The sequence below is a fragment of the Brachyhypopomus gauderio genome, chromosome 3 (assembly GCF_052324685.1).
Source record: "Brachyhypopomus gauderio isolate BG-103 chromosome 3, BGAUD_0.2, whole genome shotgun sequence".
NCBI classification, from domain to species: Eukaryota; Metazoa; Chordata; class Actinopteri; order Gymnotiformes; family Hypopomidae; genus Brachyhypopomus; species Brachyhypopomus gauderio.
This window is the reverse complement of record NC_135213.1, coordinates 22,797,281-22,824,207: the sequence shown is the minus strand read 5'-3', so window position 1 is coordinate 22,824,207 and position 26,927 is coordinate 22,797,281. Positions and strand designations below refer to the sequence as shown.

The 26,927-nt window shown below is 45.3% G+C and overlaps 1 protein-coding gene across 13 annotated transcripts in view; it reads right to left on the bottom strand.

The window, feature by feature from the left end:
• Positions 1-2,734: 2,734 nt before the first annotated feature.
• The window catches only part of cacna1g (calcium channel, voltage-dependent, T type, alpha 1G subunit), a 158,621-nt gene continuing 134,428 nt past the window's right edge, over positions 2,735-26,927 (bottom strand). For 6 of the 13 annotated variants that reach the window (XM_077000484.1, XM_077000482.1, XM_077000486.1 and 3 more), the window contains 12 exons: positions 20,701-20,852; positions 19,275-19,384; positions 17,701-17,834; positions 16,700-16,770; positions 14,561-14,639; positions 14,131-14,252; positions 13,620-14,024; positions 11,862-12,005; positions 10,671-10,793; positions 9,430-9,628; positions 9,018-9,187; positions 2,735-6,758 (listed from right to left, as the gene is read on the bottom strand). In XM_077000484.1, coding sequence (XP_076856599.1) covers positions 5,895-6,758; positions 9,018-9,187; positions 9,430-9,628; positions 10,671-10,793; positions 11,862-12,005; positions 13,620-14,024; positions 14,131-14,252; positions 14,561-14,639; positions 16,700-16,770; positions 17,701-17,834; positions 19,275-19,384; positions 20,701-20,852 — 2,573 coding nt within the window. In that variant the 3' untranslated portion in view covers positions 2,735-5,894. Of the gene's footprint in view, positions 6,759-6,791; positions 8,718-9,017; positions 9,188-9,429; positions 9,629-10,670; positions 10,794-11,861; positions 12,006-13,619; positions 14,025-14,130; positions 14,253-14,560; positions 14,640-16,699; positions 16,771-17,700; positions 17,835-19,274; positions 19,385-20,700; positions 20,853-26,927 lie in introns of those variants that run through there. The other 7 variants (XM_077000491.1, XM_077000492.1, XM_077000495.1 and 4 more) reach the window with 6 other exon arrangements.

The following is a 26,927-nucleotide window of genomic DNA, read 5'->3' as shown; positions in this document are numbered from 1 at the left end:
GCACATGGATCATCCAGGTGGGATGTGCACTCACCTTGTCTTGTTTTCCAGGTCTGCCATTTAACTCTGGTTCTGCTCAGCTGGGCTGCTGCCTCTCACATGGGTGTGCAGACAATGTCAGTGTTTCTCTTCCAGGAGGAGCTCAGATGTGATTGTGAGATGCACAATGTCATTCAGAGATGCTGCCTTCTGATTGTAGAAGGTGTCCCAGAGTGCTGGTTCATTCCTCAACAGAGACACAACAGATGTTTGTAACTCCAGAGAATACTCTGCCACTGAATGGGAACCCTGACTCAGATGCCACAGTGCATGGCCTTCAGCTCCTGGATGAAATTGGGGTAGTTGACCAGCAGTGAGGAGTGGCACACCAGAGCAACAACAGCCCCTTGGCTAATGAATAGTTTGTTCAACCCAGGTGGCTGAACTCACAGAGACGCTACTTAAACTATTGATGACACAGTCAACCACAGACCAGAGCTCGCCAAGCTCCTGCTGGAAGGGAGGAAGTAAGATGGGAGTGTGATAAAGGAGTTTCTTTATTCTTCATCAAAGAATAATACCAACAAAAGCTTGAAGAGCACTTGGAAGTGGAAAGAGAAGGCTTGGAAGTACAAAAACGTGAGTCATGCTGGCTGTAACACGCTGGGTGTCGAGACACTTAAAAAAAACAGCAATCTTGGAGCAACATCATAGGCACAGTACAGGCAAACAATGCACAGCACTGGAGGAGAGCACCTGTGGGAGCGAACAAAGGAGGCAAAGGACCCAAGTGCTTATGTTCAATAACCAGATGATTGGGAACAGGGCAGGAACAGTGTGTGGAAGTGAGTGTGTCCATTCGGTGCCTGGTGCACCATGACAATAATAATAATGATTATAACAATTACTCTTCAACAAAGCTACTTATGTTTCTAAAGTAATCATTCCAGATTGTAATGCACCTGATTACATGATTATGGAAGAATAATGTTAATTCTTCACAGGCATCAGGCATTTTTTTTGTTTGTTTGTTTGTTTGTTTGTTTTTGCCAGGGCTTTTTGCAAGGAAAAAGACAGTACTGCCATTTTTATATTCACTATATATAAATTAGACTTAAGATATCTGTCATTTAGAAGTTAAAAGACTTATTATACATAAGACACAGCTATATGTTTGCACAATTGCTTAGGAGGAACCATCTTTAATATATATTTTGATAAAACATTACCATACCATAGAGCTTTCAGTACATGGGGAACATAAATGTATTGAACATAAAACCTTCTGAAATATTTGCAGTAATGTTCTCAACAGTTCTGTGAACAAAATGTTACATAGTTAGATGGTCTAATAAAGAAATAAAGAGTTGTTGCCAAACCTGGAACATGTTCTGCATCGATTAGGATCACCTTTTCCAAAGGCCAGAGAGGCTTTGGGGAAATCACCAGTTATGCATGTTAAGATTAACCACTTTGACCAAAGGGAATTATGAACTGTCCAAGCTATTGAAATACCCAATTTCAGAATTTGACTGTGCTGAAAGAAAAAACAAAAATCTACTAATCAAAAGGAATTCCAAGTAATGACTGCTCTGAGACATCGTTTGGGTATGTATTCAAAGATAAACCCAAGTTGTCACATAGCACTGAGAACAAACTAAAAATACATAAAACAATGTAAATCTTGTGTGAAAGTTACCAGTGACCTCACCATTCTTGCCATAGCTATACCAGTATCTTCACTGGAAGCCAAACCTCAGAGCCACTGTAAGTCATCCATTACTAAATGAAATGCTGTTTTGATAACATAAAATGTTCTAGTTTTTTGTCTGCTGAAGAATCTAGGACATGTCTGCAATCTGCTGTGTGCTGTAGTCAAATGTGCAGAGGTAGTGAAGCACATTGCTAGTACAGCTGATGAAGGCCTCTTAGAAAAGTCCAGGAAACCTTGAGTACTACACTGACATGTTTATTACCTACATATGTTCATTTGCTTATTCATTTATTCATACACACATCCACTGACAGCTTTATTAGGAACACCATGCCATGCATTCATTTGCTCTCAGAATTATCAATTCTTCCATAAGAAAACTTTCATTTTGACATGATCGCATCATGTAATTTCTACAGATTTGTGATCTGCACATCCATGAAATGAATCTCATGTTGATATTCACACAGATTCAAACACAGAAAATATAATTAATATAAAGATTCAGAAATCTATAAAAGAGTGCCAAAAAAGGCAGACAGACAAGATACAGCCTTAAGGAGGAAAGGTTTGGTAGCAATCTCAAAGACTAAAAAAGAAAGGATGTGGCAGAGGTTTTAGCAGTGTGGAAGCTAGGGATAAAGTAGAGATGGAGTGGATGTTGCAGTAAGACTGAGGGCTATATGTGGGGATCTTAGTAGGGAGGACAGAGACAGAGTGAGAGAGAGAGGGGTGTTCATTCAAGTGTTGGTGTAGGCCTTGTGAAGATCAGATTCCATACTTTTACTGCTTACTGTGACAGAAGGGAGATTTAAGGTCACATGACAACACTGGGATGAAGTATAATGATTTTTCCCCATCTTCTCATAAATGCTAAAGGCTGAAGTCAACGTCAAATGTATTTGTATAGTGCTTTTCATAACATTCAAAGCAGCTTTACTTTACTTTACTTTCTGGGACCAGATCCGTAATGGGCAAGTGGCTACAGTGGAAAGCAAAAACTCCCTGGATAGAAATGAAGAAACCTGAGTAGGACGAATACTCAAGAGGTCCATACTTTATTACATCATATACAGATCACGTCACTCATTCAGATCACGTTCAGAATAGGTTTCAGCTTTTAGAGTTACAGATATTGTTGAGTTTTTGCAGAGTTGTATCTGCATCCACTTGAGAGTTAGAGACTGAAATCTTCTAACAGAGGGAGAGGTTATTGGGATGGTCCTGACTATTGGATACTTTAAAGACACTGAGGTCTTCTTTGAAGTTACCCAGAGTACCAGGATGCAGCAGACTACAATAATGTGAATACAGTTACAGCATGTAGGTCATGAAAGTGACCCCATTGTTAAGATGGGGTCAAGCAAGGGGTCGGTAGCATCAGTTCTGTGAGAGAAGCAGTTATACTGCCTCCTCTGGTATTCCTCCATGAAGAGTATAGGTAGAAGATTCTGAATTCTGATGCTGAATTCTCAGGAGTTGTCCAAGCATCAGTGTGAGGTAGAAAGTGGAGGTTGTACAAAGATACTAGAGCTGAAATGGTCAGCGTTCTATATGCCAGAATGACGTAGTTCCAGAGCCCTGCATCACTGCCGGATGAAGCTGTACAGGAGTGGAGTGTCTTCACAGCCTGTGAGAGGTGAATGTTGAGTTTGGAGGGAGGCACATGTTTGGAAAGAGAGAGGCAGCTGATGAAAGTAATTGAATGGTCAGAAAAACATCAGTGGTGGGCAGGTCCAGTCTAAACAGTAGAGACAGGGATGTGGCAAGTGAGTAAGAAGTAATAGAAATGTGCAAAAACCTACAGAATCATGTTGAGATCATTTAATCCACTGCATCTGCAGTGGCTACACTCTTACCAGTTAATCCTGTATCTGCAGTGGCTACACTCTTACCAGTTAATCCTGCATCTGCAGCGGCTACACTCTTACCAGTTAATCCTGCATCTGCAGTGGCTACACTCTTACCAGTTAATCCTGCATCTGCAGCGGCTACACTCTTACCAGTTAATCCTGCATCTGCAGCGGCTACACTCTTACCAGTTAATCCTGCATCTGCAGTGGCTACACTCTTACCAGTTAATCCTGCATCTGCAGCGGCTACACTCTTACCAGTTAATCCTGCATCTGCAGCGGCTACACTCTTACCAGTTAATCCTGCATCTGCAGCGGCTACACTCTTACCAGTTAATCCTGCATCTGCAGTGGCTACACTCTTACCAGTTAATCCTGCATCTGCAGTGGCTACACTCTTACCAGTTAATCCTGCATCTGCAGTGGCTACACTCTTACCAGTTAATCCTGCATCTGCAGTGGCTTACCACTCTTACCAGTTCCTGCATCGTCAAGTCACTAAGGCTAAGGAGCATCCTACAGTGTCTACTTCACCAGTGGACTTCAGCATGAATTCTGAAGTGAAAAATCAAGCACAGATTATTCGAGTGGATATAGTGTTAATTTACCAGTTCTGCCTCTGTAATTCACACTTTTTGGTAAATGAAAACTGCACCTGGACCAACCAATTAGTGATTATCAACTAAGACAACACTGAAACGAATAGAGCCAATGTTACGAAAGGTTATTGTTGCACTATCATGATGTTGTCCTGGACAGCAGCTGTGAATATCAATATCATTTTTAATTTAATTTGAGGCTAATTTGTCCCTGTATATGTACATATACAGTGTGCATAGCATGTCATACCTTAGCAGATCAGAGCCCTATTTCCCCAAAACATTGCAGTGTTATAATCATTAAGACTTCATAGATCAGAGAGACATCATCCCAAGACTCCTTTCTGCAGAGCAGATAAGATCCTGATCATTCACTGGTGACGTCAGTCGTCTTCTTTGAAGCTTTACAGAACTTATCTGCTGTACCTGTTCCCCTCATCAGACCTAATTCTCTCCCCCTGTGTTCTTGTACAACCACTTTCCCTTCGTCATCCACCTATGTCACCAACTGTTGTGTTCCCTTTACTGGTTTCCTATTATCAAAGCGCTTCCAAAAGTATTTAAACAGATACTAAACATGCATGCACTTATTAAAATGTCAGTATTTGCACTTGAATGGAATATTTTATCTTCGTTGCATACTGTCAAAATGTGACTATTTTGCTATCGGCTGGACCCATCGCACAAATTCATGGACATGCACATCACCCTGGTGCTGGGCAGCTGTCCAAGGTGCTGACCAAAGGACAATTGAACATCAGCACCATTGTGTTGGACTGCAGAAGAACAGCAGGCTACTGTGCAGATACAAATACATACTGTATTTTCACTGCACCATATAATTTGCTTTAAAAAAGACTGCAGAACTGAAAACATGAGTAGCAGGGTGTTTACAACCAGTGAAATCAGTGGCTGGTCATTGTTTTTTGAAGCCTCACAAGCACTGAACAGGTTCATAATATGGAAACATTGTGCTGCGGGCAGTTAAAAAAACGACATGAGACTGATCATGTAATTTACTATGACCGTTTGCTTGTGTTCAAAAATCAAGGAGCAGTTTAATGAATTTTTTATATATATATATATTATTATTATTATTATTACTACAAATACATGGATCTCGGCACTTTGAAAAATGTTTTCTTTCTTTTTGTTCCCTAAAGCTAAAAATATCCTGTGGTGAAAAAATAAAGCAAAACAGCAAACAATTTAAACATTGAAAAGTCACAAAAAGACACAAATAAAAATATAATGAAATAAAAAAAATCTACATCCTGTACAAACACTATGGCCCAATAATTTAAGAAAATAGTGTCTCTAAAACGTTCATATTGCTTTGTACCTTCACCACTGCTCTCAGGAGGAGAAGTTCCACCATACAGTGCTTTAACGTCCCCAAACCAGGCAAAAGGAGGCGGTGTGGTGGGGCCCAAGTACCAGCTTCTAACAGGAGGTCATGGGACTGCCGGCAAATGTCTGCTGGCGTCATGGAAGAGACAGTTCTGTTATTAGCTTCATGTGTCCTCAGTACAGTGTAGCTTTGTTTTCATTTTTGGCAGTACAGAACAAAGACAAAGGATGGTTACTATTCCTCATGATCATGGAGAATTCACCATTGTTGCAGTTAGCATTATTACTCTCTATAGTATTATTACTATGACTATCACTGTTGTGGATACACCGAGTGTCTCGTGTTCATTCATGTGCATCTACGCGGGTGTTTGCACTTTTGTGTGTGTGCAAAGGTTTTCAGTGCTCAGAGCTCGACTTCTCAAAGGAAAAGCTTGGCAGAGTCAATAGCTTGGGGTTGGGAGTCCCGTCTTGAGACAGCCCATCCCCCGCTCCTCCCAGATCAAAGGAGTCCTTGGAGTCACTGGAGGGGGCCCGCCTCCTCAGGCAGGTGTCCCTACTGGGGAGAGGGGGCGGAGCTATTCCCAAGCCCAGTGCTGGGTGGACACTCCCCAGGATCTCAAGCCCCTCTGGGGGGTCCACTGAAATGCAGGGGGGGCTCATCTTCTTTTTGCGGGTGTGAGGAGAGGGCTGGGAGGTCTGCTGCAGGCTGTCGGCGCGCGAGACAAACCCGGAGGAGACGGAGCTGCGTTGCGGGCTGCTGGCAACCGACGAACACACCTCGATGGAGTGACGGCGCGGGTCGTCCAGCCAGGAGGACGGGCGGAGCAGCGGTGGCGGCCGCGAGCCCTGAGTGTCCGCGCTGTAGTACTTCTTCAGCTGCCGCAGGCTCCGCCCCTCCGCCGGCACGGCCGGCCCCCCGCCGACTTCGTCGCCGCCCCCTCCCAGCCCTGCCCTGATGATACGGGAGACCTCCTGGTCCACGGAGTCCCGCTCCCGTTTGCCGGCAGGGGGGGGCGGAGAGGGCGGTGGCGGGGAGTGGGCGCGGCGGGGGGAAGTGATGTTGTACTGGTCGTGGGGGTTGCGCTGCGTGCGCACGCTGGAGCGCGGAGGTTTCGGCGAGGCCCCGGGCGTGGCGGGGAGCAGGAGGAGCGAGGGCTGAGGCGGCGCCGGCGAGGCCGGGGGTGGGCCGGGCCCCGCGGACCGCTCACTCAGCCCTCCCTCCACACACAGAGCCTCCTGAGAGTCAGCACTCACTGCAACCTGAGAAGAGCAGGGATGGGAGGAGGTGGGAGGAGGTGGGAGGAGGGAAGGAGGAGGGAAGGAGGACAGTGATTAAGACATGGGCCGGTGAGAGGGAGACTGGTTAACATGAGATGGGAGGGCGGGTTGGGTGAGGGGGCGTGGTGAGCCGTAGGGTTAGAGTAGAGTTTACCATTAGTGAGGGATGTTCAACAAAGTCTCTGCCTCAACAAGTAGAGTTGCAAACTGGTGGTACTGGTGCTTTTGTAAAGAGGTAGCCCACTCACACAACCTAACTTCTTAGCTCTGAATATATAAGGAAGCATTAGCGAAAATCCCACAAATTAGCGTAATGTCAAATCTGAGCACACAGTAACAATAAATAACTGATTAAAATGCCTGTGCCTGTATTGGCATTCCTAAATCAAACAAATTGCAATATATTATTTGTATTTAATATTATCTTCTGAGATTCATCTTAGCATCAGTAAAAAAAATCCTTTCTGTGCTTCTGTGGAATAAGGCCCTAACATGACCCAAACAATGTGCACATTAAGTGAATGTACTAAATAGCACAGACTGCAAAGTCAATATCTAGTAGGCTTTTTCACTTTAATTTTTGTTTCTTGCTCTCTGTCGGACTCTTGCTATTCCCATGGTCCTGAGGAATCGTACATATGGGACACGACCAGAGAGAAAATAATTTTACACGCAACTTCCGCTGCCAGGCAAGTCACAAAGATACGAAAATTTTTTTATCATGTCAATTGCACTTCCTGTGAATAGCAGTCCAGCTGATGTTTTCTAATGTAGGGCAGATCATTCACCCTAAGCAAAAACTGGAGGCACTCTTTGGCATACTGCACTCTGAGCCTCTGGGCTATACTGTAAGAGACAATATGACCTGGGTCTCCTTTCAGGGCTGTGTGCCAGTGATAACTCTCTTCAGAAAAAAAAATAAATTGGAAGCTTACACCCTGCTCCATATTCAAACTGAGCCAAACCGTAGCACAAGCCCAGAAGGAGAAAGGTGGATGAGGGTGGTGTCACTGGTGGTGGGGTTTTAGGAGAATGGATAAAGATCAAGAGGACCCGTGCCAAGTTTGTATACCAGTGTTAGAAGCCAAAATTGAAAGAACTGGCACTATACTGACTATAACCCTCATGTATACAGCACCAGGACAGTACAATGTAGACAGCACTGCCACCTAGTGGTAATGTTGATCTGAGTTTCGGTCTGAAAACAAAAGACATAGGCACTTACACACTTTAGCACATATTTTAAGTCCTATTCATAAAAAAAAAATGATGAATGATGAATATTTTTTCTTAAATAATAAAAGTCTAAAGTGACTTTTGACTGGTTACTATGCAGAAATAAAGTGCCCCACGGACCACGGAAACCAGCATGACATCCCACATAATATAATATAATGTATTATAATATATAACCTTTTAAAATATAGATTTTCTGCAAAGGTGCTTAGGTGGTGTTTGGACTGGTGTTTGGAACTCAAGAAACAGCCCATAGCAACGTAACTTTCCTTACTTACTCAAACATTTATTTATCTAGTGTTATTAAAGTACCTATTGTTATTAAAATATGAAACAACCGTTTCCATAAATGTACAACGTTGCCAAAAGGACAACTTTGTTTTGTGGAGGCGTTTTTTACTGGCTGAACAGGAGTAGTGCTTTAATAACGCTGTCCACTCGTCCTCTGGTCAGTAGTACAGGAGTCCTACATGATCTTTAACCTTCTAACTTTGTCCCTTACAGTAGCCCTGGTGAAATGCACTAGGATTGTGTACGATGAGTGACAGGCAGGAGAGGTGGAGAGGGGAGGGTGGAGGGATTTTGGGTGGAGTGGTGTGTCAAATGGGAAAGGTGCTGGAGACTACCACTCCAGCTCTCTCAGCAACAGGAGTATCTGTGTCTCAGGAGCAGGCTGGGGTCCGGCTTGAACTGGACCATGCTGAGCTGATCGGGATTAGTCAGGTTAGTGGACACACAGGCCACAAGAAGAAGAGGAAAGGAGAGAGAGAGAAAGAGAGAGGGAGAGAATGCAGGAAGAATTAAGAGAGGAAAAGTACTGGCTTGGGCGACAGGTGAACAGTGCAAGGCTTTCATAACACTTCTCCATATACACAACACGAAATGCTGGACACAAGACATGGAGACTACGAGGCATTATGAGGAAGAACGAGGAAGACAGTAGCAGCTATGAAGCACAGCGCCCGAGTGCAGTATGAAGCTTTTGGGGGGGGTTGCACAGCTCACCTGTCGACGCAGGGTGCGGGTCAGGGCGTGTCCCCGGTGTGGGGGAGGGATTCGGGGGATGTTCTCAGAGTCTGACAAGCTGTGGGGACTGATGGGCCGGAAAAGATCAGTGGGCACAGTCAGGTGCTGGGGGGGTTCCTCCGCTTGAGACCGCACCGAGCCACTGGAGCCTGGGGGAGGACACACACAGGCAACACTGCAGCTATATTCCACCACACAGCAGGCGCAGCATAAGCACTATTTTTAATATAATTATTATTATGGATTATTGAGACATTTAGCTGTCAGTTTGCAAGAGGACCCGGGTTTTGCAATAGTGGGCAGGTGTGTTGATCTGGCCCCTGTTGCTCAATGGTCCATCACTGCTGCGACATGCTGGCGCCAGCCAGCCCGTTAGCTGCGGGTGCCGCACCTGACTGGGCCTGCAGTGTTGAAGCGGAGGAGACAGGGGGCGCTCTGGAGGCGGGGCTAGGCTGCAGCGGCTGGAACATGTAGCTGTCGTTGGGCAACGAGTGCGTGCGTCCTACTGAGGTCTTCTTCACACACAGCAGGTGCTCCTCCAGAGGCTGGCGGGCCTGCACGGGCTCCGGGCCGTCCAGAGGATGTGTGGTCTGAGAGGGGAAGACAGAGCGTGGTCAGCTCAGCTGTGAGCAGGGACTCCGTCTGGGGAAACGAGAACCAGGGCGCCTCCCTTACAAACAACACACACAGTTCCTACAGGACAGGTTAGCACACCATGAAGGGCAGACACCGTTGCACACTGGCCACAGGGAGGAGACTGACCCTTACATGTGGTCTGTAACACTCCTTGATCAGATTCTCTAGGGATAATAACATGTAACTTTGAAATGGCCAATTCGCACAGATGTGAAATCGTTTTATTGGCCAAAGACTACCATCAGGCTCCTCCCTTCAAAAGCCACGCCCATAGCCTCCACTACTGCTAGCAGACAAGAGAAGCCAACTCCACACCAAACCCCCATCCACTAAAACAAGTAGGAGACATGGAGCTGTGGTGCAAATGCCAGACCAGTACCAGAATTTACAGTGATAAAATCATGGGGCCGGACCACGAAGACGCACATTTACACTGTATGCAGACAGATAGAAAGATGATAAAGACCGACTATCTGGAGTGCATGAAGACATAGGGAGGGAGAGGGGGGGGGTGTCCAGAGATGGGTTCCATACATTTGGGAGAGGATGAGGAACACGGGTGTAGGACCCAGACAAGAGAGGAGCCACACTAATCTACTGGACACAGACCAGGCTCGCGGGACACAACCAGAGAGAATAAAGGGCATTGGGCAGACACTTAGAAACCCCTCTGAGCTTCCAGCCACTGCTGCTGTTCAGATCTACACACTGCAGACTATATTAGCGCAGTCTGCCCTGCTTTACAGAGCACAATCTGTGAATGGATTCTGATGTGCTTACAGACACGCTTTCACATTTGAAGGAATTTTTCAGGCCACAGACCCTGCATCTTACAGGTCTTAGAGGCAGACGCTGCATCTTACAGGTCTTAGAGGCAGACGCTGCATCTTACAGGTCTTAGAGGCAGACGCTGCATCTTACAGGTCTTAGAGGCAGACGCGTCTGGGAGCTGCAGAGGGGATGGCTAAGAAGGGGCGGAGCTCTACTGTTAAGTACATTGCACTCCAGATTGGTTAGTAAGGGGGGATTAAAATCATCGGGGACAGAGTCGTCCATCAGAGCTAAGGACCAGGATTTCTCCGACGCCAGAGACAGAGCCTCCATCTCCGCTAGGGGGATCTAAACAGGAAGAGACGAGGCCAGGGTGAGAACAGCGGCCATCCGGCCTCAAGCACTTAGACACACACATCCTCACACGTTTGCACAGGAACACCGCGTGGCACAAATAGAAGCCCTTTTCGGATCCATGTTTGGTGGCTCAGTGTTAGTTATTTTGCACATACGGTTTACAGCGCCTGTTCGGACAAGGGCAGAGACTCTGATTCTGCTTCAGGAAAGGTGCTTAAAATGGCCTGCCTTCCCCAGACCTATCTGCTGTAATGAGGACGGTGCCAGATTATCTATTCCTAGGGTTTTAGAATTGTAAGAAAAGAAAAAAAGTTAATAAAATGTCTGAAATGGACTAGCAGTGTAATATCTAAATGATTTCAAGCCTGGGGTGCTGATGTTTGCATTTCTTTACACATCTTTTAAGTGATGATGGACATACTGTGTCATGCAGATATAGTGTCCTATTCTTAATTGGTATACACTGTGTATTAGAATCAGTTTAAGCTAAGTTACTAAAATAAAATATAGATTAAAAGGCCATCTAAAGACATCAAAGCACAGCCAATTACATTTAAAAGCATTGATGAGCACACCATTTTCCAACACTAATGAAATTTTCTGCAATATTCCCTGAAACAGCAAAATGAATTTCTTTGCTTAATTGAGCCGTTATCTCAATATAATCAATCCTCACATTTACATTCAGGCTACAAAGACTCTGCTAAGCAATTTTCAGTAATGCTTTTATATTTACGAACGTTAGAACTTGGCAGAAGTATCCAAGTGTGTTATTCAGCCAAAGAGTTCAGGGGTTTGAAGAAGTGTCTTACGGCAGGTGGACTCTACTGGACCAAAGACATGAAGCAGCCAGACAGGCGTCTACCTCTGGGCATACAGAGACACAGCAGACGCCGTATCACATCAGCACGGTCATGACCGAGTCACTTGGCTTACGCCACAATGCCGATACTTAGCCCATACATACGCTGTAAGGAATAAAGTGATCCATTGGAACCAGCAAGGGCGTGGGTGGAGATGGTGTGCAGTAGCGGGGTGCAGGGGGTGGGGGTCATTGACCTGTTTCTCAGTGCAGTGCTTGCTGGGAAGGAGGGGCAGTGCGTAGTAGTGGCAGATGGAGCCAGAGAGGTTGTCCATTAGGCTGAGCTCTCCCTCCATCGAACCCTGGATCACCAGGGATACCGAGTCAAACATGGGCCTCCGCTACAGACCCAGTGAGTTGCAGACAGAGAGAAAGAGAGGGAGAGAAAGAGAGAGCGAGAGAGAGAGGAAGCAGACAGAGACACAGGCAGAGGAAAGGAGAGATTGCACATAAGCAGCAGAGCACAGAGAAAAAAGGAGAGGAAAAGCAGGGAAGGAGAGTCGTTCATAGACACCAATTCAAGAAGCCAAGTAGAAGTTAGACACACAGGTAAAGAGAACGAAGACAGTAATATAAAGCATTAAAGAACTACTTGCATCTAAACTCAAACAGATATGGGCAGGTTTAATTGATATTAGAGCACATTTCTACCTCAAATGCATTAATTACATCAAGTATTACAAACAGACTGCCCCCTGTGTTCAAAACATAGCCCCAACACCTGTTCCTAGGCATTTATCTACTTCTGTAGTAGGGCAGGTCTCCACCGGGGGGCACAGTAACTCTACTGAGACTGTCCATGACAGCAAACAAAACAAAAGACCGCAGCATGAGTGAGCTAGGCTTGTTTAACAGGAGATATGGGAGGGATAACATCTCAGGAATGATATGAAGGACACCATTAACTAAAAAATAGTTTTCTAGAAATAGCACAAAAAAAAGAAAAAAACACGAGCTGATGAATCAGTGCTTTCCCATGGCACAAGATTGACCCAGAACTTATTTGCTTTTAACAGGGAAAACACAGTAAGGCCATGTCTGCATGAATGAAAGAAGCTCAAATGCCAAGGAAGGAACGTGGCAAACAAAGTAGATGTTGTGCTAAATGAAAACAGAATGATATTTTGTATCATTAACACAGTAAAATCTAACTTTTATAAGTAAAAAGGTACTTCAGCAAAGTTAATGGCCCAAAATTGTTAATAATTTCCATGCATAATTTTATATTTTATTCATAATCAAACATATCAAATACAATTACATATTCCGTAATCCTCATATTTACATATATATCCTATTAAAACTCTTTCATTTGCAAAATAGGAAAGAGTAATTTATTCAAATTTATGTCCACGCATAGCAGTTGATTCGAGTTAGCTTCAGCATAAGCTGCAATGAGTATTCATAATTAACCTCTTTTCTGAGCAGCCTTGTGCGAGTATCTAGCCAACCTGTCGTCTCAAGCAGCGCCACGACCAAATAAGGCAACATAAGTGAAAATATGAACAGAGGAGAGATGATCAGCCCATGCTTCTGCATCAGGGCTCACGGCAGGGGTGGTGCAGGAAAGGCAGGAAGGCGTACATCGCACAGATGATGAGCGGCCTGCCTTGCTCAGTCTGCAAAGCTGCCACGTGTCGCACGGTGCACGGCTTGAGCCCGGCTCCAAATGTCAGGCGGCACGCGAGACCTGCCCAAGGCTTCGGCGTGCTGGACTCTCCGCAATGTGCCACATGACTCACAGGCTCGCTCTGACCGGGTAATGGAACAGAGCCCTCGGCACACCTGCGCAGTTGCTAGCCCATACTGAGTAAGCAAACCTCTCTCAGTACCTGCCAAAGCGCATTAATGTGGAGTGGACATCTTCCAGCGAGATATAACCACCCACTCCCCCCCCCACCACACACAAGTATACAGCCGTATGCTTGTTTGGCAAAGCTGGGGTTATTACTCACCTCTAACGGACGCTCCAGACACTGAGGGGGGTCTGCCTTTACGTGTGCTGTCGAGTCCCTGCCTGCATCTGCAGAAGGGCTGTCAGTAGGGTAGCCTCTGTCCTGAGTGTCTCTGGAGATCCAGGGAGACCCTCCAGGCCCACCTATTTCCCCCAGGGACAGAGGTGAAATATGCCCACCAGTCATCCCCAAACTCTCCCCTGCCGCCTCCAGCTCTAGCTCCGCCTCCAGCTCCGCCTCCTCCTTGGCTTCTTTGTTACTCTCCTCCAGGTGTTTCATGAGGACGGCGATCACCACGTTGACCAGCACGAACTGAGCGGTCAGCACAAAGGACACGAAGTAGATGGGAGACACCACCATGTTGTAGCAGGAGCCCTTTTCTTGAGCGCAGTCTCGCAGCGTGTCCTGGAACACAGACATACCAGCACACACCAGTGAAGACGGAAGGAACTTCAGCTAAGGTTACAACCCATATGTGATATAGAAAATAGGGAAAGAAAGAGGGACACACCTTCATAATGCCATTCCAGTTGTCTCCGGTGGACACACGGAACAACAGGAGGAAGGCCATGCCGAAGTTCTTGAACGTGGCGTAGCGACCGAGGCCCTCGCATGGGTGCAGCTCATCACACACTGCAGACAGCAAGGCCAAATCCACATGACTGTGTCACATCTACACTTACTCAACGATGAAGAGCTTTCACAAACATGGACTTAACACATCAGACATGATCCACTTTCCAGCAATGTTTGAGAAATAAAAAAAGAGAAAAAAATCGTAGATATTGAATCAGGAGGAGTGTGTTCCTGTGCATCTGTATCACAGTCACACACTGCCGGTGAGTGTGTACGTCTGTGTGCGTGTGTGTATGTGCTCAAGCGCTTATGCCTGTGTGAGTCTTTGTGCGACGGTAGTCTCCACTGTCGTGTATTGTGCTTACTCAGTTCACCAAAGAGTTCTACTCCCAGTGCAGCAAAGATGAAGAAGAGAAGCATGAAGAGCAGACCCAGATTCCCCACCTGTAGAGCCAAGGAGACAGAGAGCAAGAGCAGCCTGAGACACAGAACCAGACCAGCTTTTGTGAAGCACGCAAACAAGGCAACAAGAGATCCAGCTCCAGAAATACCACCTATTGAGAGCCAAGAAGCAAGACAGCTGTGAAGTGAGATATTTAGTCCTGTTCCCAGTGATTAGAGGTGACGACACAAAAGCATCTACTGCTGGATAAATATGACAAGGAGAGGCAGAAACACGGGTGGTTCCCAAACACACCTGCATGGACGGCATGGGGTTTTAGAGGAAATGAGTGGCAGGGGTAAAACATGGTCAGTAGGAAAAGCGTTGTTCCACTCCAAGTGTTTCACCATATGGCCAAAAAGACATGGACACATATATGAGCTTATTGGACATCCCATTCCAAAACCACAAGTATTGATATGGATCAGACCATGCCTACGATTGAGAGATAACAGCCTTGACTCTTATAGGAAAGTCTTTAGATTTGCATCCATTCACTAAAAGAAGTATTTGTAATGCTGGCTGAGAAGGTCTGGTTCATAACTGGCTGAGAAGGTCTGGTTCAGAACTGACATTCTTATTCATCCCAGAGGTGTTGATTGTGGTGATGTCAGGTTGCTCTGCAGGTTACCGCAGTTTCTCCATACACAAAAATTGGCAAACCATGTCTCTAGTACCTAGCCATTTGTACTGCACCACACTCATGCTGGAACAGGTAAGAGGCCTTCTCCACACTGTTGCCACTCGTTTGGAAGCATATAATTCTACAAACTGAGCATTGTATTAACATTACCCTTCAGTAGGATTAAGAGACAGAGCCCAAACCCTGAAAAAAAACCAACTTTATCCCTCCACCAAAGTTTATAGTTGACAGTATGCATAGTGGTAGGTAGTGTTTTCCTGCCATGTACCAAATGCAGACTGGACATCAGACTGCCAGACAGTGAAGTATTATCCATGCCCACAAACATGCTTTAGTGTCCAGTGGTGTGCTTTACACCACTCCAGCCACAGCTTGGAACTGGATTGTGGAATTGGAACCGTGTGCAGGTGCTCCGTCATAGAAACCCATTACATGAAGGTCCAGATGCACAGTTCCTCTGTTGATGCCCCAGAGGTAGTTTGTTGTGGTTGATGCTACTGAGGACAGGCCGTGATTCCAATTGCACAATACTGTGTTTGCCAGGTCTACACTTCATGGCTGAGTTGTTATTGCTCCTAGATGTATGCACTTCACAATAATAGCACTTACAAATGAGTGGGGCAGATATAGCATGGCAGACATTTCATACACTGACTTGTATGAAAGCTGGCATGCCATGACAGTGCCATATCTTTTGCTACAGCCAAGTGTTTGGCTATGGATATTGGATGGCCTGATTGATAAAGCTGTTCGCAATTGATAAGGCTGTAACAAATCAGTTAATAGGGGGGATGCCACATACATTTGACTATAGAGTGTGTAAACAATACATGTTTTCCACACCAAGTGTAGTGGATAATTTACAGGACATGCACAGTGCCAGCAGAAAGCACAAGGTTCACATTCCAGAATCAGTCTGCACATTTGTGAAGGATCACCCCTCACACCACCGTGACCCTGTCTGGGTATGGGGAGCTTTTAAACTAACAACAACCAGCACCAGACGAGTAAAAAAGCCAAAAATGTCCAAACTTTAAAGAACCGATAAAGTTTCCAAGAACCTCAACTATCTTCTGTTTCAGATTATGGAGGAGCCGAGCCAGGAACAACAAGTACTTGTAATTAAATATGCACATATCTGATCTGGTGGAATTAAGAGTGCCTCCTGCTGTACAGCGTGAACCCCAATCCAAGCCCCCTCCCCCGCAGGGCGTCGGAGCGAGAGTGTTGGGGAACGTTCTCCTCCACCTCCTGCTGCTCTTCCTCCGCCCCCCGTCAGCCCATCTGTAGGGCTGCCACCTCTCCCTGCAGCACGCCATGCATGAGGATGAGTGGGTAGGCGCGAGACCATGGGGGCTGGGGAGGAGGGTGGGGTTTGGCAGGTGGGGTCTGCAGGGCATGGATGGAGGATGAGGTTACCTGAGGCAGGGCCTGGATCACCGTGTCCAGCAGAGCTCGCATTCCCACTGCCATCTTCAGGAGCTTCAGTACTGTAAGGACAGAGGTGAGTTAGAGGAGCTCAGTCCGGTACGTAATGAACTGGCCTAAACTGCAGCTGATGTCACTGATGCTGGACCTGATCGGGCTGGTAGTTTTGTGTTCTGGCAGGACATGGACAGGAAAGCAGGACTCTAATATTGCTCACTGGTGGTAGAGAAGAGAACTGAGCTTGGATGGGCATTTCCTGGGCTGCTCTGTGATGCAGATTTGGAAGTCAGCGGCAGAAATGACCAACACGCATGTCGATTATGAGAAAAGAGGAATTACTGCTTTGAAGAGACAATGTGGATATACTGCTATTTTGGAAGTGACAGGTGGAATCTATTTCCCCCGTAATTTTTAATTCGTAAACTTTAATGTCGCTGATGACACGGCCATTCTGGCGTGCACTAGGCACTACTGCTAAAGGCCAGATGCCTCTGGTTCTGTAAGGCCCGAGAATGGCTGGAGCTTTAATTAAAGGAGTGTCTCTGTGAAGAGAAGAGAGACAGGGCACACTGGTACACTCACGCAGACATACACACACTCACACACGCATGCTGTCTGCATCTCACTATAAAGCATGTTTACTTGGCCATCTCTGTTGAGGAAGTAATCTATAAAGACTCCCACAGCAGCTCATTCATTAGAAGGAGAGTAATCGCCCCAAAACAGATGCGCACTCCGGTTTCTCACTCACTTTGCACACGCCTTCTGTGTGTATGTGTGTGTATGTGTGTGTGTGTGCGTATATGTGAGCTGAATTTCTCATTGCAGCCATCTGGTCTCTATCTACGTGATGAGGGACTGCTGAAGAGTGTGTGAAGCAGCAGACACACAGACACGGGTGTAGTCCAAACAGGTTAACGGGGAAGACACGGAGCTCAGTGCAGCAGTGAAGGAGACAGGAAGGAAGACGAGGCCGGAGGAACAGTAGTCACCCCGGGCGATGCGCAGCACACGCATGATGCGTATGATAGTGGGGTTGATGGGAAGGGAGGCGTTGACCTCGATCTCCTCCAGAGTTATTCCCATGATGGACAGCAGCACGATGGCCAGGTCCAGCTGGTTCCACCTGAAAACATATGCACACACACACACACACACACACACACACACACACTTCAGCACAGAACCTGAGGCAAGGGTTTAAGAAAGATTAACGATTTACAATTTTTAAAATTTAATATAACATTATTCAACCCCAACCTGAGGTCAAAACTCCCCCTCTAGAAGTATTCACAGTCTCTAAGCAAGACTTAAGACTACTTGCCAAAATCTAAATCACTTCCTCAAGCACTACAGCACTGTCATGGGTGAAGTTTTGCCTGGAGCTCAATTCAAAGCCAGCCAATCACACAGGCCTGTGGCCAGGTGAGGTGTTTCATTAGATAGCAAGCAAACTTGATCACACAAATCATTTCTACAGTTTCGTACCAGCTTTGTTAACCATGGGCTCTGTGATCAAAGTGGAACTGCTATTCCAAGCAGCACAGACTTGGGTCCGTGTGCATGAATCATCTGAGTGAAGCTAAAGGTTCATTCCCAGTGTTCTAAATCATTATCAGTTTTTCATGCAGAGTTCAACACTGGGCTAGCTTCATTTTATGAGCAATATGTTCTGAAGTGATTTCAACAAAAATAGCTGAATTAATGGAAACTCTTGATATTTAGTTCAGTCTAAATATAGAGAACTCACTAGAGCAACACCAATGGTTACAGTAGTCCCAAATAAACACTCTAAGCGTCCAATTAGATAATAACAAAATACATTCCAAGTATTTTAGGTTTTTTTTCTCTTCATTATTGATAGTTTGATACTACATCTGCTCAAAATGTTACAGGTAATCAGTGAATCATAATTCATTACATCACTCATTTTGCTCACAAGTGATATTCTTCATGAGCGCAAGAATGTGTGGTGGAGCAGAAAGGCACCATGTGTTGTAGAGTCTTCTGGGTCTTACATGTCCACCTGCTCACTCCATTAAATCATCCAAGTTGCAACCAAAGAATGGATATGAGTCATTATATCTACTCAAATGCTCTGTCCACTCTGTTCAAGTGTCCGACATGTATATCTGTGCTCTGGTTGACTGCTAAATGAAAGAGGATGAATTATAAATCAGGGCAGCTGAGGTCTCTAACCCACAGGCAGCATCATAGTATTAAGACTCGTGGGTCTGTATTTAGAAACTAGAAGCAGAATGGCTTCTTTTGACAACCACAAATGATATGAAGTGTTTCTTAAGTTTCCACCACAGATGCCAAACCATTCATCCCGTACTATGCTTGTCACAGTTTGAGGCAAACCAAGGATCTCAGTGCTGTGCTATCACGGTGAACAGCACTGCAGGGCTTCATAATGACTAACAAGCTATTGGTGCTCAGAACACATGAATTATTTTACTGTCAGTGCATCTGGATTCTTTTATTCCGACTTCTTGATGCACAAATGTGATTTATTCATTGGTGTTTCAGTGTTTAGGGAGAGCAGTCACTTTGCATATCTTACCTGTCTTTGAAGAAACGTCGAAATCCAAACGCCACGAGTTTGAAAACAGACTCCAAGACAAAGACGATGGTGAATATGTAATTGCAGATTTTCAGCACTTCATCAAGCACCTGGACCACAGAGAGATTGGAACACCACATGACCTCAAGAAGAACGTGCGTGATGCTCCTCATAAATACTGGACTAGGGCATTCCACATCGATCAAACCCCTCCTCAGACTTGTTGCATGATAATGGAAAAAAAAGATGATATCATAGCTGATTAAAGTAAACCCTGAGACTAAACCAGTCATTAGCTGATATTTCCAGTCCCTGGTACTGGAGACAGACATTGTGCCATGATCACCCCTCCCAGACCACCACACTAATTATGGTCGGGCATGGGCCTGACAACACACCAAAAACCAATTGACTCTGCGCAATGAATAAGTGTCTAATGGCCCCATCGGCCCTCTCCCCTCCAGACACAGCATGCTGCGCTTCTAATGCAAACAGCCATCTATTTATAACCACAGTGGAGGCTGGCAGACTCCATCAGCAATGGGGGCGACCCTCATCAGACGAGCATTAACAGGGGAAACATCATCTCTCCAGGTAATAGGAGGAAGACGGAGGGACACAGAAGCGCTGTACTGCAGTGTGCCCACTGGGTCGTTGGCCAAGTCATCTGATGAGCAGGAAGTGACCAGTGAGATTGTGGTGCAGTGAGAAGTCTCTAAGATGAGCAGCCTGTGCTGGTATCTGGATTGCCCTTGTTTGCCTCAGAAACATGCACTAGCTGGTTATGGATGTACACACTTTGGGATCGGAGAAGAGCAAGGTGTTAATCTGCCAAAAGAAAGGTATCCTTTCCTTTCTTTACCCCATCATCATTTTGCTCTAACACAGACACACACTGTTCTGTTTCATAGCTCTGAGTTCTTTGAAGGACACTAAATTGCGACGCTTTACAGCAGACATTCTCATGTAAAAAGTGACCTTCACCGAGGAGAACATCAAAGCAACACATTTCATAGCCCACAGGATTTACTCTGAGACAATCCCTGATGGCCAAGTTAGACTCTTTTACAAACGATGGAGACTAAGGAGACTACTCATGAATATCTGTGAATGAGAAGCATCTTTTAGTTCATTTAGCAAGACAATGTGGTGTCTTAGAGCAGGCCAATAAAGAGCAGCTAATCACAACAATGGAACATAATGCATGCACTTATCACCCGGGAATAACAGCTAACCCTCCTTACAACCAATCAGAGCACAAGGATGGATGACACAGTTAGAGTTAATATTTGAAAACATATTACAAGTTCAGAATACATTAGCATTTGGGAGGACCATAAAACTGCAGTCTTGAACATGTTTTGTTACAGAGTTAACCATTCTCGCAACTGCAAGGTGGGATACCTCACTCTGTGTGAAGGCCTACCTCAGGTTGCTTGTAGTGTTCTATCGACATGGTGATGACGTTCAGGCCGATGACGATGGTGATGAAGAGGTCCAGGTAGTGGCTGGTGCACATCTTGTGGATGAGGCGGCGGGTGGGGCTGTAGTCTGAGTAGTAAGGCTTGCACTGAGCCTCTGTGGTGGGGAAGCCGGAGCACCAGGGGGGCAAGAATGAGACAACAGAATGCACAGAAGCGCACAACACACACACACATGCACACACGCGCACACACACACACACACGCGCACACACACACACGCACTAGGAACAAAGCCGAAGGAAGGAAAGAACATGAAGGAGTGGTAGAAGATAGGCAGTTCCACAAACGCAGTGAGGAAGAGAAAGAGCGGCCTGTCTGACGGGCTCTCGGGGCGGGAGGGGGACCTGCTGTGGGCCTCCATCCTGCTCGTGTGTTACTCTGCCCACAGCCACCATCTCATCCACACACGCGCACCTCTCATCGGTAATTCGAGGCGGTTCTCCAGAGAAGCAAGTGCATGCTAATTTTCTTCCGGAAGGGTTTCCGAAGTCTGTGAAAGATTTGGGCTTATTATCTTGTGCTGCTATTCTGAGGTTTCAGAACACGGAGGACTCCTTCCTCTCTTTCTTCTGGGAATAGCATTCTTAATATATACAAAAAACATCCACACAAACCAAAAACTGAACACATTGTTGGTGCTATTAACATTTCTAAAATAAGCAAATTATGAACTAATTTCGGAAAAGGTCCCAACTGCGGCAAAAAGGCCACCTGCCAGCACCATGCAACACAATGCAGGCTGCTGTGGCTCTATTGTTCTGGAAACTCTGTGTGAGAATGAGGAGGAGACGAGGGGGGGGGGGGGGGGGGCAGAGCAGCAGGGGTCGGGGGGCTCAACAATCCAGCACACAGGCAGGGCTGCAGGCAACAGCTGTGCCTCCCTGTGCTCCTGTCAGCCCATTAGGCAGACGGTCAGCCCATTAGGCAGACCGCTCCACGAAGCGGTGGAACTCGCTGCCCAGCTCAGGCGAACAGGTGCTGTACGCTGCTGTTTTGGTTTTTTTTCAACTGGTGCTACATCAGCACTGTTGGCTTAATCATACAGCTGCACCCGACAGGACAGCACGTGGACCGCCGACGTTCTCGAGTTCGGATCGAGTAGGCGGTGGCTCAGCCATAGATGGGAGGCTCGTGAACGGTCACACACGTGGGTCCACGAACAGCATACCTGCATGCATCCCTGTCTCTGAAGGCTTGCCTCCTGGGGTTTATGGGTTAGGAGAAAGTGGCTTCTGCTCTGGCTCCCTGGACTGGGGCCAGCGTGGTACAGCTGCAGAGACTCAGTACTTCTCAACTAATTGGTAGCAGAGGACAGGAAACAGCTTCCCTGTCATTAGCAGAAGTGCTACACAGTACCTTAAATCCAGATTCACTGAGAAAAATAAAGAGTTTACGTACATGTTCGCAAACGATTCGAGTAGTTTTTTGGTGTGCCAAGCCTTTTTGTGCCTGAGCCTGTGTTAGATTATGAATGTATTAGCGAAGTGAATCTTAAAATACCTGTTACTGTGCACGCATTTGAAGACTGCACACTCTCTGTGGCATGAGGCCTTGGGACAGGATGCCAGCTAGACCAGAGCTGTGGTTAATTATCACAGGATCACAGTATGGGCTCTGGCTTCAGTTCTGCCTAATTGGAGCCACATTTCTTGTGTTCCTAAGTGTGCTGACTCAACATCAACAGTTTCATCATTCACAACTTATAAATCAAGTCGTCCAGTCATTGTAAAACTTTACCCTATTTTTAAACAATGTCACAGACCTCACAAAGCTGCACTGGAGTGGTCCGTGCTAGCCAGCGGGACGTGGACACATCTGCTGGCTTTACTACAGCATCCACAGAACCACCTTCATGCAGGCTACTCCAACTCCCAGGGTGCTTGATTACTGCTGACTGCCTACAGGACAGTTCTGAAGCAGGACACAGCCTCTGCTGGCTGCCTACAGGACTGTTCTGAAGCAGGAAGAGGTAGTTGCTGATAGCTTACAGGACAATTCCAAAGCAGCTGACTGCTTACAGGTGCTGAAGTTTCCAGCTCCTGTATGACCCCTGTTCCTCTGCCTCCTTACCGACAACCTCTCCCTCTCACTCCTTTAAACAAAACAGGTCTTAAATAAAAGATATAAGGAAATAAAATCGCAAAAACTATTCTCGGCTTTTATTGGATGTAAATAGAATTTGTATGTTGTATAGGGTAGAAAAATTGAATAGAGACAAAAAAACAGTGGAAGGAGAGTCATAAGACTCCAGTCATAAGACTCCAGTCATAAGACTCCAGTCATAAGACTACTCCCAGCTAATGAGTACTGCACTAAAAATGAGAGGAAATGTATCTTATTGTAAAGCATATAGGGTGGCCATTTGGTTGAACCAGCAGAGGGAAACAGAGGTGTGAGGTGCCAAATTACCCTCAGCAACCCCAGTCTTGGGTTTCTACTCTTTCAAGAGAAAACAGCTTGGCATGAGCAACATGGAAAATGGATGAACTTTGGGTTCTTCTTGGCAGTAGTGCCATTCTGATGTCATGCCATAGCAATGCTTCAAAGCAAACGGCCACACAAGTTTCAGCCAAATCAGCTTTAAGGGATTTTAAAAGAGAGGGAGAAAAATGGACTGAAACTATTTTTAACTCAAGTGAGAAAAATGAAATAATGTCGAGGACTCGGCCCTCTCCAAGTCATCTCTATTTTTGTGGCGAGGGCGAATGACACCATGACTATGATTTATGAAGACATTCTTTGCTTGGATGGCAATTTGATCCCATTCCAATATCATTTCAATTTTTTTCAGTGCTATGGTCAGATATTTGGATCAGGCAATTGAACTTTCTTGTATGAATGATTAATACCATAAACTACAAGATCCATCAGTGACTGCTGTTATGCTTAAAAGCCTTTAGCTGAGTAGCATTCAGTGCAATACCCATAAGGAGGAGGCCTATGACTTCTTTCTTTCCCAGCCTAAACCCAATATTTCCTTTGATGCATTGAACCTGTGATTTTCATGCAATTAGAGAACATTCAACTCATTCCTACTTAAAGCAGGGGCCAAGGACCTCTTCTGGATCACTGTAAAGGAGTATACTTTGTTGCCAAAAAATACCCCAAAAATTACACTAACAATAAAAAATTAAGATGAATAAAAAAGTAGATTTTGATCATGAGGAAAATTGTGTCTTTTAGTTAATAGTTAACTTAATAGTTAACTCTTCAGAATAAAATTCAATCTGTCTGATATCTAACAAGAGCCTTGCCTAACCAAAGGAGGTCCAGGGCCATTTCAGAGAGCACAGTCACAATACAGCTGAGATACTGCCAGCGACACAGGAGAGATCCATCCACAGATATGCTGGACATATCAACCTGTAACCTCAGTAGCTTGGACAGTTGGGAAATACAGACACACTGTGATGTATTGTTATGGCTATCATACACAAAACACCACAGACAATGATAGATAAGACACCGCTATCAGCTTACAACAATTTTATGAATGCTTTTGATGATGTTCTGTGTTTCACAAAAGGAATTCCCCTGGGAAACCATTAAGTTCATTTTCACAAACATTTAATGTATTGAACAGATTAAAGAACAGTGGGTGTGTTTCTGCAGATGAGATGCCTCAGTGTCACGTTCATGGCTAAAGTGTATGCTGCCCTTCACACGCTGCAAATGGTGTGCTGTTGTGTTCCAGTGGAGGATGTTCATGAGTGTCTAAGATGCAGGCCATACGGGATAAAATAGGTAATGCTGATTGTTTAGGGCCAGGCTGATCCAACTTTTTGGAATGGCACCGAGTACTGGGTGTGAAGAAAGGCCCTAGCCCACGGAAATACATGTGGGGTGAAACTCATGAGCAGTGGATAGACTGGAGGGGATTACATGGACAGTTGAAAGCTGGACAAAGAAACACTAAAGCCTTGATAAGAAAAATATTGTAAAAAGCTGAAATGGGGTGCACACCCACTGAGCAAAGGCACTTCATTAGACGTTCAGAAGACGTCCACTGAAAAGCCAGAATGAAAGTTTTTGCGACGTCTTTTTTAAACGTCTTTTGAACGTCTATTACTGCCGTTCAGTTGCAGCTTTTGCACGTCCACTGACATCCAATAAAGGTCTTAGTCAGACGTTCAGATAGAAAACTCGTCATGCACGTCCATAGACGTCTAGCTGATGTCTTAGTCAGACTGTCAGATTTTGAACCAGTTTTGAACATCCACCAGACGTGCAAAAATGGGCCTGGACTGACCGACGTTATACAGACATGATTTTAACGTCTTTCTGACGTCGCATGTTTGCTGGGCAGCAACATATAACTGATGAGGACAGGCAAATATTAGCTCATTTTCATCCTGTTTGGTCTGATTTTATGCTCCTGAAATACCAAAACACTGGTGTGCTAACAGAATGCGCCAATAGCATGTTAATGTTCATTACCTTACTTTAATAGTATATGCTGGCACAATAGGCAAAGGAAAGTAAAAGCCAACTGAAAATAAAAGCCAACTGAACTGTAAAAACAAGCATGACTCTGCTGGATGCCCCAAATTCAGTTCTGTCCTGTTAATATAGAGAAATCAGATAAATCAAGAAAGAGAAGGAATAGGACAGCAATTTGAGGTGTCCAGATATGAAAAGCCCAAGGAATAGAAATTAATGGTGGTGCATAGCAAAACACACACACACACACACACACACACACACACACACACTCACACGCAAACACACACAGAGCTGAAACAATACACGACACACAGAAACATACAAACATCATGCTGGCGGAAGCGGCAGACCAACCACACTTTCTTTCTGAGTCTGACTTGAGCGAGATGAGCCGACTGGGATGGAGGCTAGATGGTGAAGCTGCATGGATCTGTGGTGCTGCCAGGGGCTTATGGGTAATGGATGGGTTGCTGGTTGAGGGATGGCGTGAAGACAGCAGTGCCATTCTTCACCATTTAATACATTTAAATCAGTAGATGATAGGAATGCTCATTTCAAAATAAGTGAGAGGGATAAAAATAAAAAATAATAAAACCAACAAAGAATCCCTAAATGGTTAATTTCTGCATCCTGCAAATTTGATATGACCAGTTTTTTCTCATAAAAAATAAATCTCAAATTACATATCTGCATGTATGTACATCTGTTAGGTAACAGACCATACAACACCTCTCTAACAGTTCACCTGTGTCTATAACAATCAATCACCAAGTTACAAAGTATCCAAGAGGAGATATTTTGGTCCTTTTCCATAAGAAAACCCTGAAGCCGAGCTCTATGAATCAAGCATGTGCTAAAACTGTCTGTGGGCTCCTTTCCCCCCACTGGTTTGTTCCTTTTATTTCTGAATACACTTGGCTTGCTTTGACATCTGGACAGTGGTACATGTTTCTGACTGCTGTGAGCAGCCTGGTGAACGCTGGAGACTTTCAAACAACTCCACCTGAACAAGCGCAGGAAGCAGCCAGCCACAGAAGCACAAAAACTTTCAGATGCAAAACTCTTCTTCTTTGTCACAACTTTACACCCTTATGAGACACTCTCCCCCTCACAGCGCGCAAAGCACTGACAAGCTAATAGCAGGCCAACACCATGAATTAAGCTCGCAGTACAAAGGGAGCCAGTTTTCTAGAACCCTTTGTTTCCAAATTACACAACTAAGTTAGTGGAAACGACACAAAGTTTGGCTGCTACTGCAGACGTGCGTGACTCTGGCGGGGAGCGATTCTCAGCACCCTGCTCTCTCTGCCCGCTGCACTCGGCGGTGAGCCGTCGTCACTTGCTCAGAAGTGGAACTGTGAAACACTCAGTCAGCAAAAGCCAAAGGAAAATGCATGTTCCTCAGAACGGAAAAAATATCTGTTTGTTAAAGCTGTTGTTTTCTGTCAGTAGGCTTATTTATTTGAAGGCTTCCTCACCAGACAATGCAAAGTGCTTAATGAAGTAAAGTTATAAATAAAACTAGCAAATAAACTGTGAAGGGATTCCTTGAAGGTAAAAGATGCAAAAAGTGTGTTATCAAATGGAGAAGAGATCACCTGTAAAAACACACACACACACACACACACACACACACACACACACACTGGACACAGCACAGATAATCATGACAGCACAGGATCAAGGTCAGAATACAAGATCAATACAAAATCAATATACGCTGGGA